The sequence below is a fragment of the Parasteatoda tepidariorum genome, chromosome 1 (genome assembly GCF_982258835.1).
Source record: "Parasteatoda tepidariorum strain Cologne lab strain chromosome 1, Ptep-v5.0, whole genome shotgun sequence".
Lineage (NCBI taxonomy): Eukaryota > Metazoa > Arthropoda > Arachnida > Araneae > Theridiidae > Parasteatoda > Parasteatoda tepidariorum.
In genome coordinates, this window is record NC_141755.1 from 103719026 (window position 1) to 103737719 (window position 18694).

At 31.8% G+C, this 18694-nt stretch overlaps 1 protein-coding gene across 4 annotated transcripts in view; it reads left to right on the forward strand.

Moving 5' to 3' along the window:
- The window catches only part of LOC107450366 (glutamate-gated chloride channel), a 233133-nt gene that overhangs the window by 196688 nt on the left and 17751 nt on the right, over window positions 1–18694 (forward strand). For all 4 annotated transcript variants that reach the window (XM_087149872.1, XM_071179388.2, XM_043052381.3 and 1 more), the window contains 6 exons: window positions 6607–6704; window positions 7720–7799; window positions 10432–10496; window positions 12222–12442; window positions 13672–13754; window positions 16753–16893. In XM_087149872.1, coding sequence (XP_087005998.1) covers window positions 6616–6704; window positions 7720–7799; window positions 10432–10496; window positions 12222–12442; window positions 13672–13754; window positions 16753–16893 — 679 coding nt within the window. In that variant the 5' untranslated portion in view covers window positions 6607–6615. The remainder of the gene's footprint in view (window positions 1–6606; window positions 6705–7719; window positions 7800–10431; window positions 10497–12221; window positions 12443–13671; window positions 13755–16752; window positions 16894–18694) is intronic.

Consider the following 18694-nt stretch of genomic DNA (forward strand, 5'->3'; position numbering starts at 1 on the left):
TTGTAAAAATTAACGCATTGGATCATTTATTCAAATAATGTGTCATAAAAGGGAGCAGTTCAGAAAAATGAGTTAATATTGTTAGCAGTACGGATATAGTAAACTGAAATTTCGGTCCCTTGAAGGGTTTGACTGTATTGATAATTGGCTTACAAGGACGCTAGCTTGTAGCTCGAAAAAACGGTCACAAAATACTTGATCAATAATTTTTTTAACTCTCAACAAATTAAATTTCCGTATTTGCATTATCCATACGTTTGACAGCTGTAAGAAGTTTACCAAATAGCAGTAATTGTGTATGTGTAAAACAATATTAAAACAAAAGCAAAATAATACAAAGTTTGTATTGTTCAGTTTTGCATTTTTGTCTTTATTTTGTCTGAATTTTAGTGTTTAGTGCCGTCTGAGGTGGTAATCCTCTTCATTACCTCGGTTCACATACACTATCAAGCCAAAAATATCCGGATATCCGGTTTTTATGGTGGTGGAAGCATTACTGTGTGGGGTGTTTATCTTAGTTTTGCCTGGGTCCGTTACTTCCTGTGATTGGAATTGTATGTTGAACTCTGAGATGTATGTGGACAATGCTGCACTCCCAACTCTATGGCAATATTTCGGCCCATTTCTCTTCCAGCAGGATAACTGTTCCACATCAAGGCTTGCACAAACGTGGTTTGACAAAATGGATGTTCAAATACTGGACTGGCCTTCTCAGAGACCCGATCTAAATCCCATAGAACAACACCTTTGAGGACGAATTAGAGAGCAGATGACGTAGCCAACCAAATCTTCACTTCAGCTGTGGTGGAAGTCCTATTCAAAAACTGTTGGAAAGTCTTCCCAGAAAGCTGTCATCCATGCAAAAGGGAGACCAATATCATATTAATAAGTGCCTCACGACACTCTCATGTCCGGATCCCACTAAGTGTCCAAATACTTTTGCGCAGATAGTGTGCACTGATAAAGTTTTCATTCTAAAATTATGGTAAAATAACTGGCAGCTGTCTGTCCATTCGATTAACCTTGTAAATAACTTTTTTTTTTCTTTTATGGTCTTGAAACCATTTACAAAAAGTATGGTTATAAAACCATGACTACAAAACTATACGGTTTTTTAGCCATTTACTACTAGCAATTTTCAAAAACGTAAAAAAATTTTTTTTAACTAGATATAGGAGCTCGGCTTTTTGTAAGGTAATGGGCATTGGACAGTGCCGGACACTGGAAATTCTTCATGTGTTGAAGGGAATATTGTAGTGTCAACACTACGACTCGGACTCCAGCTCTGCCGGTCTTTGAGATTGACAGATAAACCCACTCGGCTATGATATGTACGCAGTTGCAAAGCTTCATTAGGTGGTTCTAGTGGCTGCTGTAAAATTCTGGTTGCGTAACCGTAAAGTGGTTAATAAACAGTTTTTCTCAAACTTAACAGTTTGATTTCCACTTTATTTATGGTTATTTGACTGTTTTGATTAAATATGGTAAAATAACCATTCAATAAATTGTTATTTAACCATTTTTTCCGTGAATTTCTAACACTTCAGCAGTAATTGGATGTGTACAAAACTGTATTAAAACAAAAACAAAATGACGCAAAGTTTGTCTCGTTCGATTTTGCCATTTTGTCTACATCTTAGGGTTTAGTACAGTTTGACGTGGTAATCATCTTCATTACTGTGAGAAAATTTATAGTTATACTTTTACTGAAACATTCGGTGAACGTTTAAGCTTTCTGGGAATTCCAATCGATGCAGAACGTGTAATTTATTTGGATAGAATTTCACATGAACAGAAGCGATTTTCGAAAAACGACCCTACATCCCCACCCTCGAAAGCGTTAGTAATTTTAATTATTATAAAATTCAATATCCCCCAAAAAAAAGTTTTTTTCTTTTGATTTAGTAGTTTTATGATCTGAATGAATCTCTGAAAATTTGCATTCTGATACTATCAAGAACTTGCAGGTGTGTGTACCTTGGAACATATCGCGGAATTTATGACAACGAAGTAGTCGAGCCAAATCTCATAGTATTATGAGATTTTAATTGTATACCTATTTAGTAATATTTCTATGTGTATAAGAAATACATAAAAAATTAAATTAGTTCTTTTTTTGTATTAAGGTACATTCATACATTTAGAAAATTTAGCTTTTTGAGTTTTTTTCCATAATTTTAAAATTTTTACCCCCAAGTTTTAAATATTATTTGTAATTTATGTTAGATTATTTTAAATAATCATTTATTTTGCTTGCTTAGCATAATTAAACTATTTTGAAACTGACATTTAATGCAGCATTGCATTGTATTTATTGACGATTGAAGAAAAGTAGATTTTTTATTAAATGAATTAGATTTGTATGGAACACAAATTTCATTTTCATCGGCTTATTAGGTTATAATTAATAATAGATGGTTATATTATTATAACAATATAGGAATGAGATATTTCTGTGTTAGGAATACCGGGCAAGTAGATGCCGGGCAATATCACTTAACTTTAAAAAACATTAATAAACGAAATTATAAATACATGTATACTTTAAAATAGCATTAAATAAATTAAAGAGAACAACAGTGTAGGGAATAGTAAACAGTTGAAGTTAATTTATATTTAGTGGTATTTAAAAAAACGTAGAATAATCCACTAATTCAAATATGTGTAGAATAATTTTTTGCGTTTCAATTTTTTAGTCTGTTAAAAAAATTGCTTAGAAAAGTAAGTTTTAAAAAAATAAATGAATAAAAATAAAAAAAAATTTAAAAAACGCTTTTGTTATGGAAATTTCTTTCTTGTCCTCTTTCTCATTGTTTAAATTTAATCATCTTTGAGAGTGTTTTTCACAGAAGCTACTGAATCGATTTCCAGCATTTTTTGTTCGAATCGCCTACTTTTGAAGAGTTATTTAGCATGGAGAACGGGGTACTTTTTAAAGAACAAAAAAATTTCAAAATTTAGGTTATTTACATTAAAAATTGAAATTTATAATTTTTTTTAACATTTTAGAAAAACAAATTCCTTGTTAAAATCTACAGCTTAGCAAAAGATAACAACAACACCAAAAAAATTTTGAAGTAAGATACTGTTAACTACGAAAACATGGCCTATTATGCAAAATAAACAACAACAAAAAATTAAACAAAAAGCTTATCAAAAACTGTGACTTAGACCACTTAGCAAATGATCTATTCTTGACCTTAAATTGATTGAAAAAGAACGGAGAAGATTAAGAGAAGATTTGTTCGACTTCGATGTTCATTAACATAATCAAATGTAAAAAACGAAGTAAAACGCAAGCGATGAAAACGCTTATGTCAGTCAGAATAAATGAAGGCTCATTTTAATTGCCTGAATCATTAACGAATCTTTAAGAATTAATTCTTTCATCATTTATCCCACTGAAATAAATCTTTAAAATGAGCCCACTAGCTTATTCAATTTTATATTTTGATATCATTATAATTTACTCAAAACCTGATCAGAAAAAAAAAAGTGTTCCAAAAAGGGTCGATGATACGGGAAATATTTTGAAACAATCAAAAAGCATTTTTCAATAATTCAATTTTTCAATAATTATATATAAAGAAGGCAAACATTATGTTTTAAAAAAAAGATTTAGAAATTATTTTTAATCTATTTCTAATCGATTTGACATCCAATATTGTTTGTGAGTCAGTATTTAAATATTCAACTAACGTATTACATTTTTTCTTTCAGTGAACATTTTTTTTTATTTTAATGATTTAGTGATTTTTAAGTTTTCAAAGATAAGTTAGTTTAATATGTTTTAACCTTAGATTAGTAATTCAAGCGTTATATTTAAAATGAAAGTGCAATTATGAGTAATATTTAAAAAATTAAGAAAGATAGTTTCATTAATTTTGTTTTAGAAATGGTGTGTTTTTACGCTAAATTCATGATTTTGGCATAGATTATTTAGAGTTAGATCATTAAAAGTAATGTTCTAACCCATATAAAATGTATTTTTGATTTTTTTTTCACCGCTTTCCAATTTTTTTGGGGAAAAAAGTGCAAAAAATGAACATATTATTTTTATTTCATTAATAAACACAAGGAACTAAAACAAAACATAATACGCAATTTTTAAGTTGAAATTTTATTTTTTTTAAGTCTGAAAAATATTTAATTTACCATCAGTTTACTATCCCCAGGGTGGCCACCCACCTGGAAAACCTTGAAAACCTGGAATTATCAGGGAATTTTTTTATACTGGAAAAAACCTGGAAATATCAGGGAAATTTGGATAAAAACCTGGAAAAATCAGGGAATTTTAAAGAAAAGCTGGAAATTTTTTCTTTGATAATTTTTTTTAATTTCACTTATTTAAATTATTTACTAATTTTCTTAATTTAAATTATTTCATCCATTATACCCACTTTTTTTAAACGGAAATGTATCTCCAAACAGTTGAAATATCGTCAACTTAGCGATACTTTTCTTGCATCAAAATTTGCTCCATTACAGCTCTGTTAAACTAGAATGCCACATAAAATTCTTCCAGGGTTGCTAAACGAATGTAGAAACCTTTGACCGCTATGGGACTGTGCAATTTAGGAAAGATTTTGGTGGAGGTGGAAAAAGGGATTACGATATTAGCTTCTGTTTTTAAATTCTGTCCTTGGGCTGAATCCATTTATGGCTCAAGTTTGTTCCGATGCTATGGTGATAATTTTTTTTTCTATTTTGACAAAATGTTTTTGTATTTTTAACTTTATAAAATTCTCCAAAAATTTGTTAGTTATAATTTAATAATAATAGATTTTATATTGCACTCTTTTTCTGAAAGCTTTTCTACTCCCATTTTAAGAAATCTGTGAATTATTTTTTCTCAGCTAACCAACCAATCACAAATTTTTTTACAATCACTAACAGCAATGTTTGTCGACAAATTGTTACAATTGTTGCATTAATGCTAATTTTTTCTATTTCATTTTAACCTTTTATAACATATTTTAATTTTTAAAAAAAAGTTTTTTTTTTAAGAACCAACTATATATTAATATTTAGTTTTACTCTTTTGTTGGTCAATATATGATTTTTGATTCAAAATTTTGTACAAAAGCATTAAAAAATAAATAAAAAATCTTGCCAAATTGTTAAAAGAATAACATTTTGAATAAAATATTTTATAATATAAACACTTTTCTTGTACTCATCCTACACTTTATAAGAAAAAAGAATCAAAAACCTGGAAATTTTAAGATTTTTGTCTGGAAAACCTGGAAAAATCAGGGAAATTTGAAATCTGATTTGAGTGGCCACCCTGATCCCAAATCTCGGCCACATGAAAAAAGTTAAATATTAGTCTTTGTATATGTTAACATTTTCATCATCTGAATAATCATCTGCATCATTTTTACTTTCTTTTGCGAACGTTTTTTTTTTTTTTTAATTTTTTTTCCGATTCAAATTTAGTAACCATCGTATATTCAATTCCACAAAACACTACTGCAGTCCCACAAACAGCAAAACTCCCAAACAAAAATTGTCAAATTTCCAATCACAACAGATTATTATTATTATTTGTTTTGCTTTCTGCCGAATAAAAACGTGACAAAACAAACGAATTCTATGCCCGAATTTACTCGGGATAATAAATATTTGCAATATATATACATACCCGGGTTAACTCGGGATAATTAGGGGAGCGGTTCATACTTTATTTAGGTTTTATAAAAATTTTAACTTTTCTTCCACGCTTTATGATATTGGATATATATTTTTTTTTTCATTCATGAAGAACGACTAAAACTACCCTAAAAACGTGACTAAATTCGATTGGGATTGTTTAAAAATCATTAGAACAAAATAAGATTTGAAAGCTTGTCACGAAAACTTTTCTAAAGATGGACGGGGGAGGAAAATCAAGTCAACAAGTTTCACTTCATTGTTTAAATTTCATCCTAATTAATTGAATTTGACCTAATTAGGGGAAATTGTTCGTGGGGATATATTGTTTACCTGGGATAGCCTGGTTGGTAGAAAGCTAGACTCAGGTTTGTGAGAACGGGAATTCGAATCCAGCCAGCCGAAGTGTGTAGAAAATGGTGACTAGTGCACGTTAAATCTGTCGGGTCACAAAGTCATCCATGTTCTCATAACAAATCTATACCTGTGGGGGTACTGAATTGGAGATGGATCGTTCTCTGGTGCAGGTCAAAATTACGATCTGTAGATGAATGACTGGATGTATGAATGATTCCCCCCTATAAACGTATGGGTTTGGAAGCGGTCGACTTCTCAGCCATAGATGGCACCACTGGAAAACAAAAACAATCGCCCCCCCCCTCTGCCTTAATGGCCGACAACAACAACAAACTCTTAAATTACAAAAATGAATAATGAAAAAATTTCTATATCTACATCCTACTTGCCGTACAATAGTTCATTAATCAAGTAATATATGTAATTTCGGAAGGGGGTTTTGTCCCCCAAAACTACGCCACTGAAAATGGGTGGCTATTTTTTGAGCGTTTGGAACATGTCAACTGTTGTTTCCAATGTGTAAATTTTAAAATCAAGCAATGTCTTACCGCTTCAATTTCACTTATTTAATAGTGTTGGATTGTTGTTTATTTTCAGGTTCCGAGAATGTGTAGCTGGCTGCCCTGTTTACTTGCAGTTCTCGCTCTCTCGATGCCTTTCTCTTCAGTGGCCCAACAACCCGACGATATTCCAAGGTATTACCTCCATTCCAGAATCCCTTTTCACACAATTTTGAGTTATATTATGGAATTCATACGACACTTACACACAAAAGACGAAAATACACACACAAAAATTATAATAAATAAATAAACTAAGACAACACAAACTAATAAGTTCTTTAAATTATGTACTTTTCTTTGACATATTTAGGTGGGCAGTTTCATCTTAAGCCAAAAAAGAATGTAGCGCTTTATAATGTTTCTACCCCTTTATGTTTTTTTCTCCCAATGATCTCCAGAACTAATCGCTTCATCTAATCCGAAAAAGAATGTCATACTTGGTACATACATTGATAGATAGTACTCTATTTCTTACAAAGTTCTGTAAAGCAGTCATGGCCAGTCTAAAATCTTTTCAGGAGCTCTGCCATTTCCAAGAATCTTTTATGACCTCCCGGGATTTGATATTTATTGCTGTTATTTATTTCATTAAATTTATTAAAAACGTATCTGTTTAGAGTATCTGGTGTAAAGTTTTCTTCATGAATGTTTATTCCAGTTCGTTACCTTTGATGGCTTCCGCTGAAAAAATAATTGTTTTATGTATGTTATTGTTATAAGTTTCCGCTTAAATAATTTCGGAGTTAGATAATATACAAAACGAACGAACGGACGAAATATACAAAAAAAAACTAACATTCAAGTAACTGAATTTCCAACCACTTTCTTGACAAAGTAAACAAATGTTTTCCTATCTGAAGGATCAGAAGAAAAGATGCATCATCTGGAAAATAATCACAGTATTTTTAAAATTCAAATCAAAATGAGTAAGTTCTTCACTGCTCAAAAGTTATTTAGAATGAAACTTCGTAAAACATAAAAGTGTTATTCGCATTTTCTTATTTTATTCTCAAAAAAATATTTAGAATAATTCCGAATTGAATGTTAAATAAATAAAGAAAAAAGAAAATTCTTTCTTAGAAAAAAAAAGTTATCCTTCATTGTGAAAAGAAGAGTGTATTTCCATAAAATATTATATTTTCCATAGGTTTGAATCTGAAACCGATAAAGAAATATTGGATGCCATCTTAGATCGCAAACGATACGATTTCAGAATGAGACCTAACAGTAAGTCACCCTTTTCGAATTTTTTACTTCTTAATTCTCTTCAACGAAAATTTCATTCTTCTTCTTGAAAGATGTATCAAAATCGATGATGCATCATTCTTTTCTTGCATCGAATCTGTCTCCATTTAAATTTGCTTCGGTTTAAAACAGAAAGAAAGCATTGAATCAAAATATGCATGTTATTAAAAGGAAAAGACTGATAAAATTTCCTAATAATTTTCAAAATAATTTTTTAATTTAAGAAAAAATCAACCAAAAAGTTTTGATCGCCTTATTACTCAAATGCTTTTTCTTTCTGGATTGACTCCGTTAAACGCCACAACATTTCAAATCATGGGGTTGCAAAAACTGTCTCCATTGATGTTTGTCGTCTGATTGATTTTCATATCCGGCCTATGACGTCACAAAATACTTTTACTTCTTCAGCATTCATATTTGTATTGAAATCATCGTCAGTAATTATATGTTAATGTTAAAAAGAATATAAAAATATTTTAAATTATTATTATGTAAATACATTAAAAATGCCTGCCAGTGAAAATAAAAAGAAAAACAGCAGCGGTCGCCCTAGCAACGCATGCGCACTGTTTACTATTACTCTTGAACATAGTTGAAAAGTGTGTGGACGCCATCCATTCCAAAACAAAACTCCTTTTGCCAATGGGTAATAAAATTCTTTGTTATACTTGATTAAAAAGTATTGTCAAGCGCTCGAAAATAGGCACCCGTTGACAATACCTGCCAGACGTAAATGAGGAAAGCAAAAATTATTTGAAAAATAAAACGTAAAGTTGCCAACAAAAATATGGAAAATAAAAGGGGAAAAAATGGAATCCTCATTCATGTCTTAAGAACAAAGAATATAGAACGAATATGCATATTCAATGTTAAGAATGAACGCCACTTTTGAGCACTTGAAAACGTCGACTTTTTATTACCATCTCTATATATATTTTTTAAGCCAATGTAGTGTTTAATCAAGTATATTGTTTAGTTTTCTATGATTATTTATTTAAAATCATATGTTTTCTTATATATGAATAGGTACTTTATATTGCACATTTATATTTTCCATCAGAAATACATAAAAGCAATTGTCTAATTGGCACTGAGTAACTGGCCCCGAACTCAGAAAGTGTTTTGATTTTCATTATTTTATTCAAAAATAACTAGTGATCATCCTTCGAACACCAACTCCCGAAACTTTTGATTTCATGACGCTTCTTTTCTCCAAAGTCTTGTTTAATAACCGACTTTTTATACGACAATATATTTTAATGTTTAATTCTGATGTTAAAGACTATGCTCTTTGATCTTTAGCGCTTACCAATATTGCTTGCTCAATTCCTTCCATCCCTCTAACCCGCTGTGGAAGAAAAAGAAATAACCCATCGATTGACAAAAAAAATCAAATTATTGTAATGGATTGAGATTTATTAAGACAACGCCTCTTTACAATTTAATTACTTGAAGAATTCGAAACATAAACAAAATTAGACTAATGGACCATTAACAGATTTTGTAACTACAAAAGAAATTATAATTCCCCTGTTTCTAAACTAAATAAATCGGTGGAATTCAGAAAAAAGAAAAAAAAACTTTTATATAAAGTACAAAGAAAGTCGCATGTTCGCAATTCGATTTTTCGCTAAAACTTTGTATTTTGCCATTTAAAAAAATACGTACTTTAAAATCATGTAAAAAATTGTATACCTTACAATTCGAAAATTTTTTGGTCATTATTTAATGAAATAATAAAAATCAATAAATAATTACAATTTTTTGCATGGAATTATCTTTGAATAAACGACAAATATTTTTCAGATATAAATTTAATATATTCGACAAAGCAAATATTTTTAAATTCGCTTAAAAAGTTTTTGAGATATGGCGAAATACGCAGAAAAGAAATAAATAAATAAACATTAAGGGGTCCAAACTTTGGATCGCTCTCCTGACCAAACTTCGGCTACCCTATTTCCCAAATTGCGGCTACTCCTCATATTTAGGGAGTCAGAAATCCTAATCCGTTAAATGTTTATTCGAAGAAAGCACGTTTTTGTGTCTGATTAAATAAAACTTAAAATATCGTCTGCATTTATTAATTAGAATATTTGAGATCACAACCTCGAGCTAATAAGAGTCCTAGAAAGGAAAAATCCGATCACTAAATTGAAAGTTATTTAAAGTAATAATTTTTTTTTTGGCGCACTGCATCTTTTTAACCCTTCGGATCTACATAACGAAGTTATAATTTCCCAGATGAGAAATATTTCAAAAATCATACACCAATTTAGGCGATTTTTGTCTCCTTTTTTAAAATACCTATGTTAAAATTATAGTTCCTAATTATTTAGCATATTTGAGGTCACCCCCTCAAATCATTAAGGATGAGTCCTTGAACTTCAAGATCCGATCAAAATTTACTCATATTTTGAATGACTCCAAATGACCAAAAACAATTTGCTTTTTGGCAAAAAATAATGCGAAAATTGCAGGTTTTTTTTCTCAAACTTTGACTCTTAAAAAAAATGAAGGCAATATAAAGATTGCCTTTTTTCGAAATGGTGCAGTTTTATTTTGTTTCCGTGTAAGTAAAAATTGTGTAAAAGGTGTGATTTTTCTTTTCCAGATAAGACTGAAGTGAATGTGACCGTCCTCATCTTATCACTCTCATCACCTGATGAATCCAGTCTTGTAAGTGAGTCTCCCTCCTTCGTCGATCGCAACATACTTCTCCCATTACATAAAAACGAGAATCAATTAGTACATCTAGAGGCAGAGGAATCAAATATACATCTTAATTTTTTGCACCACCTTGTCAACCACTAGCCGTAACGCATCGTAAGGGGTGGTTAAAACTGCTCCTAGACATTATCATCACGAAATAAATCAGGTGCGATAGATTTTGAAAAAAAAAGGTGATGAATAAGAAGAATCGTCTTTTTTAAAATAAAATTGAAATGTTTCAATCTTGATAATGTGTAGAGAGACTACGATAAACTGAGCAAAATAAGATGTGGGGCAATCCGTAGTGGGCACAATTCATCGCAAGCACAATTTGTCGCAGTCTCAACTCGTCATACGGGCAATTCGTCGTTTGTGCAACTCGTTACAAGCACAATCCATTCGTGGGCAGAATGCGTCACAAGCACAATTTGTCGCAGGCTCAACTCATCACGAGCCCAATCCGTCGTAGATACAATTCGTCGCAAGCTCAATTCGCCGCGATCGCAACTCGCGGCAAGCAATTTGTCGCTTGTGCAACTTGTCACGAGCATAATTTATCGCAGGCAGAACGTGTCACAATGGCAATTCGTAGTGGGTACAATTCGACGCAAGCACAATTCGTCGAAGACACTACTCGTCGCAACGACAATTCGTCGCATGCACAACTCGTCATACCGGAAATTCTTTGTGAGCGCAATTTCTTGACAAAGTTAACCCCATATGTATTTTTTTCTCTAGAAAGCTTTGCTATACCATAAAATGATACCTGGAAACTCCCCTGCTGTATTCTGTAAGCTTCTCTCTTTTTCGAAGGAAAAATGAGAGGATTTGAGGTAGAGGAAAGAATTTCTTCCAAACAAGCAAATGAGACACGGTTTCCGGCCCATTTGTTTGCGCTGAATAGAATGAAACCAATTACGAGATGAATGGACTAATAGTTTAGAAGCTATATGGATTTTGTGTACAAACATTACACGTTTGTATTTTTACCTATTTACGTATCTGACATTGGTATCTAAGCTAGCGAGGCAATATTTCCTACGTAGTTTCTGCCGTTGAATCGAATGAGGCTATACAAGAGTAAAAAAAGAATGAATAGTTTTAAAACTAAAAGCGCTTTATGTATAAAAAATACTGTTATTGACGAGAACGTATGGGCACTTTTTGCATCACTATCTAGAGGCTATCTGAACATTTAAGGTACATACTTTTGATGTCATTTTTCATGCTGAATTGATTCCGGGCTAAAGAGAAAATATAGAAGGGCTGGTTCATATTTTGCTCTACCCCTCATGATGTCACGCGGCACGAAGATTTCAAAAATCAGAACTAGAGGTTATGAAAACTTTGCTGTTTATACTTTCTGTAAGAAATGAGTTGAATGTTTGACACTTTTCTGACAATAGCTGTCAAACTTTACACTGCTTATAAATTATTTATGTTCAAAAATATAGTATTCATACATTTTCTTACGGTATTAAAAAATAACATTTTCAAATTAGAAAACTATCTCTATACTTGTCATCATCGTTCCATTATCATTTTCTAATTATTTTAGTTTTTATCTCTTACTGTTAAATAAAGGGAAGCATAATAATTTTCTTCTTCTCTTTTTTCATTGTACTGTAATTTTTTTCATGTTTTCTCTACATTTTGAACATTTAATATATATATTATTGTTGTTGTTTTCAGAAATACGAAGTGGAGTTCCTCCTCCACCAGAGCTGGGATGACCCCCGGCTAAAATACGAGGACAGCGGGAAGTACAGATACCTGAATGCCATATCACATTATCAAGTGCTGTGGACGCCTGACATCTATTTCATCAAACATGGAGAATTTAAAGCTCCTCTCGCACAAGTGCACATGGCTTTAAAGATCTTCAACAACGGCTCCGTCCGATACATTACTAGGTAGGTACCCAAAACACATTACTCAAAGAACTGAATCAAATACTTTATGAACAAAATGCTTTATTTTTTAACAAAATAGAGCTACGATACATTAATAAAATCAGTTCTTTCTCGTGAATGAGTTTTTCTCTCTCATCAACTATTTTTCTCCCCAATTTTGAAACATTAAAAAAAAGGAAATCTAAAAATTTTAATTTTTGAAAAATAGAATTAATAAAGAAAATATTTCTTTTCTTTCTTTTTTTTTAATGTAATTTACCGGTAAGACGAAGCTTGTTTTTTCAATTGGACTTCTTATCCGAGCATAAGTGTTTTTAAATAGATTTATTTTAAAAACCAATTTATTTTGATGATGACTAAAAAGGTACTTTTTGATAGGGTACTTTATTTACGTCGCACTAGAGCTGCACAATAGGCAATTGCCGATGGTCTGGAAAACGTACCTGAGGATGATCCGAAGACATGCCATCGCAATTTTGATCCTCTGCAGAGGGGATAGATCCCCTGCTTTGGTAGTCCGACGACCTGCTTGCAAAATCGAGAGCTTAACGGTAGAACAGTTTAAGGAGGACCCATACCGGGCATCCTCGGTCCCTATGCAGACTGTTCAAAGTGGTCACCCACCCGCTTAGTAACCGTAGCCAGTGAAGCTTTTGTTCCACTGGGAACTTTGTCTTTGCTATCAATCCACTGCGGGATAGGAAGGAGAAGTGGTATTGAAAGGGATTTGATTGATTAGCATTGATTAATTGATTGATTTGATTTTCATTTTATAATTTTTGTCATTGTCAAAAATATAAAACAACTTACGGCATTTCAAGGTTGAATTGCATTTTTAAGAAAATCTACTTTTTTAAATAAGCTTATTTATTTACTTCAAAAAAAAAATTTAAAAATTCCAAATATGTTTTGAAAATTATTGGAGCGTTTTATAATTATTATTTTAATTTCTGAATACTTTTTTTATAAACAAACAAAAGCGCGAGTTGTTAAAAGAGAAATAATTGATTCTCCATTTTTGATCAGAATTGCCTTAGTTATGAACTAAACTTAAAAAATATTTAAAGTTATATTATTCTATAATTAATAAGATATTGATAATTATCATTATATAAATTCAATTTTATTAATTCTGTAATTTATAGGAATGTTACTTTATAATGTATATTTCACTATAATTTTTTCCTTGGCTATGATAAAAAATTATATAACTTCCTTCTCTTTTCAAGGCGCAGTATGATTTTAAATTGTCAAGGAAATTTGCAAATATTTCCTTTTGACAACCCCAAGTGTCCTTTTGCTATTGAGAGTGGTAAGCTATATTTATATATTTGCTTATTCAGTTTTTGGATTTGGTAACAATGGAAAAAAATAGGTAAACATTGCATACAATGAATGAGGTCCGGGATAGCCTGGTTGGTTGGGCACTGCGTCCATGTCCAAGAAGTCGTGGGTTCGATCCTCGCCTTCCGAAGACTCCCTGTGTAGTAAATGGTGACTGATGCATGTTAAATCTGTCGAGTTCCCATAACAAATTCCTTCATATTCCCATAGCAAATTCCTTCATATTCCCATAACAAATCATACCACTAGGTTTACTGATCTAGGAGTTCCCTTGTCTTCTGGAATGGGTTCAAAATGACAAGGCTACGAAGCTAAAAATTAGTAGTCGTAAACTCAAAATTGGGTCGGATGTTCAACGACGGTTATAAAATAAAATGAAATAAAAATACAATGAATGAAGCCTATTCCGAACTGGAGCAGCAGTCCCCAATTTTTTTGGCTATGAAACCCAAAATGATTGAGTTTCTTTTGACAAAACCCCTTCTTTATAGTAGCTACTTTAATTAGCAGCTGTGAATATATTTACCAAAAAGTATTAAAAATTAACTTTGAATATATTTTATCGTAAAGAGTCAATTTTTTTATAGTTTTATGAAAACAATACAGGTCTGGAGCGACATGTAGTACTGAATTTGTTTTTGACGTATGCTTAGGTTTAATAAAACAATCTGAATTATGATTTCCAAAAAAAGAACTGTTATAAAATCTGAGAACGGGTATAAGAAAAACATAAACATAGAAACATAATTCTCTAATCTTGAATTTAGTTATTTTACATTGCAAAGTTTTAAGAGAAATACTTATGCATATCATTTTCGTAATTTATATCATATATTGTTTTTGCAAGATATTTTTATACTGTCGCTTCTTTGATAAATAATTTCATTAAATAAATTTTATGATTGCTTGTTTACAGCTTTTAAAAATCATTACTGTTTTGTGCGCACCTCATTTATGTGTACCAAATAAGAAATTAAGTTCCGGACGGGCTTTCGAATTAAGATGTTCCTTACTTCATTCTATGCAGCGAATATGATTAACCGTCGGATGTGACTGAATGTCGGAAATGTTTAGAAAGAGTAAATGAATACAAAACTCTGACATGATAATCGTCTATCATTATTCATTTATATTTAAATCCAGCTATTCTATTCCCTTACCATCATTCAAAATTAAAAAGTAAAATCCCTCCTTTTTTTAAAAAACAATCTTTCAGCTGTTAAGTAAATCCTCACTAAAATTACTTTTTTACTACGTTTTTATAAACTGTGGTAAATTTTGAAAGTGTTTTACACAGTTTAGCGGCATTAAACAATTTGAATTAATCTTATTTCTTTCTGCAGCTTTTGAAAATGGTGTGGTTTTTTTTTTCGATTTTAACATTCTCCAGTATCTTGTATATTGTTTAAAACTTTTTTTAATAATAATGTCAAAGGTACCATACATATTCGATGGTACCATATTTACGTAAATTAAAAGGCGTCGCAGCTATTTCTAAAAATTGTTGACTTTCTGATTGCAAATCGAAGGCATTGGAATGTCAGAGATATTAAAAACTACTTTTAAAAAAAATCGATTTCCAAACGATAATTTTACACCATTCATGTAAAATAACAAAATTATTCAGAACATATTTCACCTGATTTTGCGCAACCATGTGCTAGTTCCTTCAAACCATGAGTGATGTATTCTGTAGTCATTTCCTCTTATTGGAACGTTTGACAATTAAAATGACAGTAAATAATTATATAAAAAAAAACATTTGCCGCGGTGGAAGCCCTGCGAAAAATTCCTGTCACGTTACGTATGTGTTCCATTTCCAACCATTAATTTACCACATTGCCTTTTTATATAGTTTTCTTTTTGCGTTAATTTTAAAAAAAATAGTACATGAATTCGCGATCGCAACTCTCGAATTCGCCATCTGGGGAGAACACCGGTTCCGTGTCTTGGCCCTTCCCCCTTTCCACGACGCTTTCTTTTTGAACTATGTTCAATATAGTTTTCAGTTCCAAATACTTTATTTACGTCACACTAGAACTGCACAGAGGGCTATTGGCAACAGTCTGGGAAACATCCCTGAGGATGATCCGAAGACATGTCATCGCAATTTTGATCCTCTGCAGAGGGGGTATCTCCCCTGCTTTGGAAACCCGACGACCTGCGCGAAGTCGAGCACTTTACGGTAGAACAGTTTAACGAGGACCGATACCATGCACCCTTGATCCCTACGTAGGCTGATCAAAGTGGCCACCCACCCACTTTCTGACTGCAGCCAGTGATGCTTGACTTCGGTATTCTCCTAGGAACCATGATGCATCTTCTAAGTGATATGCTACACTCGACCAAATCCTGGACTACCTTGGTCTTTCTAGAGGAGATATCTCTGTGCTTCATATGCTCAGAGTTACAAGTGTCAAGGACTTCATTTAGCTTTGCTAACAGTTGTGGGCTAGCAACAGCAACAACATAAAATAACACTTTTGTTAAAAAATTTCTATCATTACTTCCAGGTAGATATGCGTGTTTTCGGAGAGTTTTATCCCTATATTTTAAAATAAAACCAATTTTAAGTGAATCACGTGGTGCAAAAAATTCAAAATAATTCCTCATATGTCCATCCTCATATTAGAATTTCATTTACGCTAGATGTTGCATGTTTTGGAATAAAATAACATTTTTGTTAAAACTTTCTGTCACTACCTCCAAGTAGATGTGGATATTTTCCGAGAACTTGACGCCTGCATTTTAAAAGAAAAAAAAGTTTTTTAAGTGAATCACGTGATCTTAAAAAGAAATTATTGACGGCCTTCATTATGTTAACAAAAATGATTTTCTAGCTTTTATCACCGTGTAAATTTAAAATTGACTGGTTATCTGGAAATAGTGAGGCAACTCTACACATAGATTTTCTTCTTTTTTTCTCACGTGTTTTAAAAGATATTTTTCTTTTCTTTTCTTTTCAGTGTCCCATGAGATATCAGAATTGGAACTCCGATGGGAGAAACAACCTGGGGGTGTAAGTGGGGCCACCTCCCTCAGATACCACAACGCCTATCTTGTCAAGAATGAGACCGGAATATGCGATAGCCATGACACCTGGAGAGGTAAATATTATTATTATTTACTTTTACCCCCAACCTGTTGAAGTGAAAATTGTGTTTTCCATCTAGGTAACTCTTTTTTTATTCCTTGGGCATGGTATCTTATAATTAACCTATTGACTTATTTCAAGAAAACTGAATGATGTCAATGATCCAGTTTAAATTAGAATCCCAATTACCATACTACTATGCAATTGAAAAACGAAAAACAACGTAAGTGCGAACGCTGTTTCGTATGGCGTGCCGTGCAATCAAATGTTTCTCAGTAGCACGGCCATTATAAGAAACGGTATTTTTCCTGAAAAACATATCTCAAAATAGGATGCTCTCCCAATACTTCATCCAGGAATCTCCTTGTCTTCTGGATAGGGTTCAAAATGACAAGGCTACGGAGGTGAACAGAAGTAGTTAAACCCAAAATTGGGTCGGCTGTTTAACGATCAGGGGTCTGTCCAGACATTTTGTGAAAGGTCCGTTTTTCGTGAAATTGTGAAAAAATTACTCACATTCTTTCAACCAGGGTCCGCTTTCATGAATTTGTGCAAATAAGGTCCGTTATTGCAGAAAAAAACTTTTTCAAGGAGTTTTTAAATTGTAAAGACATACAAGATTATGCTCAACACTGCAAAATTATAATTAAAAAAATTAAATTTTAAAAAATAAACAATTGCTGCTTTTAAACTAGAGATGCAACACACAAATATTTGGTATTTAACCTATACTGCTGAACGCAGAATATTCATTTCGGACGAATAATGGAAGAATCGTCTGCCGAAGACAAAACTTAATTCGTTTACATCCATCTTTCTTGTTTTCTGCCCTGGTAAGGGTTTATTCGATTAATAAAATAATAATGAAGATAAACAAATTTGTGAAGGGTCCGATTAAAAGAAAAATCATTTTGTAAAGGGTCCGTTTTTAAGTTAAAATATTTTGTGAAGGGTCCGTTTTAATGAAAAGATATTTTGTGAAGGGTCCGTTAACGGACCCAAATTTCTTCTAAACAGACTCCTGACGATGGTTATAAAATCTAAATAAAAACCAGAGTCGGAACACATTTAAGAATCTGTTGATACTCAGAAAGTATAGCAGATAATGAGTTAGAGATAAGTATAAATTTTCTCCCCAAGTCGAGCCGAGAAAAGACCTCGCGAAAAGTCTGGTAGGTTTATCATCTTCAATATAATTTTAGGTTAGGTGCTAATTTATAAAGTATGTTCCAGATAAACACTTTATAAATAAATCCCTTTAAAATATTACTCCAATCGAATCGATTTTATTCTCATTTACTTCAAAATGAAAAAAAAATGTATCGGAAGCAATACCTCTATACGTATTCTCTCCTGTAAAAACCATTTATTAAGAAGAGGATACTTAACAGTTTACCTCTGCTTAGAGCTATCAAGTTTTGCGTACTTATGCAACTGATTTTCATGCTATTTTTCATTCATTAAAATACGCAGAAACCAAATGTGAGATCCGTCCAAGTGATTCTCTAGCACATCCCCGTGTCAAAATGAACTCTTCTGGTAGACTGACAATATTTATCACTGTATATTGTGTTCTGTATTCTAACGGTTTTAAAGTCACTTTCATTTCAATTTAATTATTCATTTGAGTCACTTTAAAAAGCATTATTTCAGATTATAAAAGATATAATCATTCCAAGCATTTTTTCATTTTTTGTTTGAGTGAGTTTATCAGAATCTAATTGTGAAGCTCATATGAGTAAAAAATCATACCAAAGAGAACATTCTCATTTTGTGATAACCAGCAGACAAAAATACTTTAAATATATTTTTAA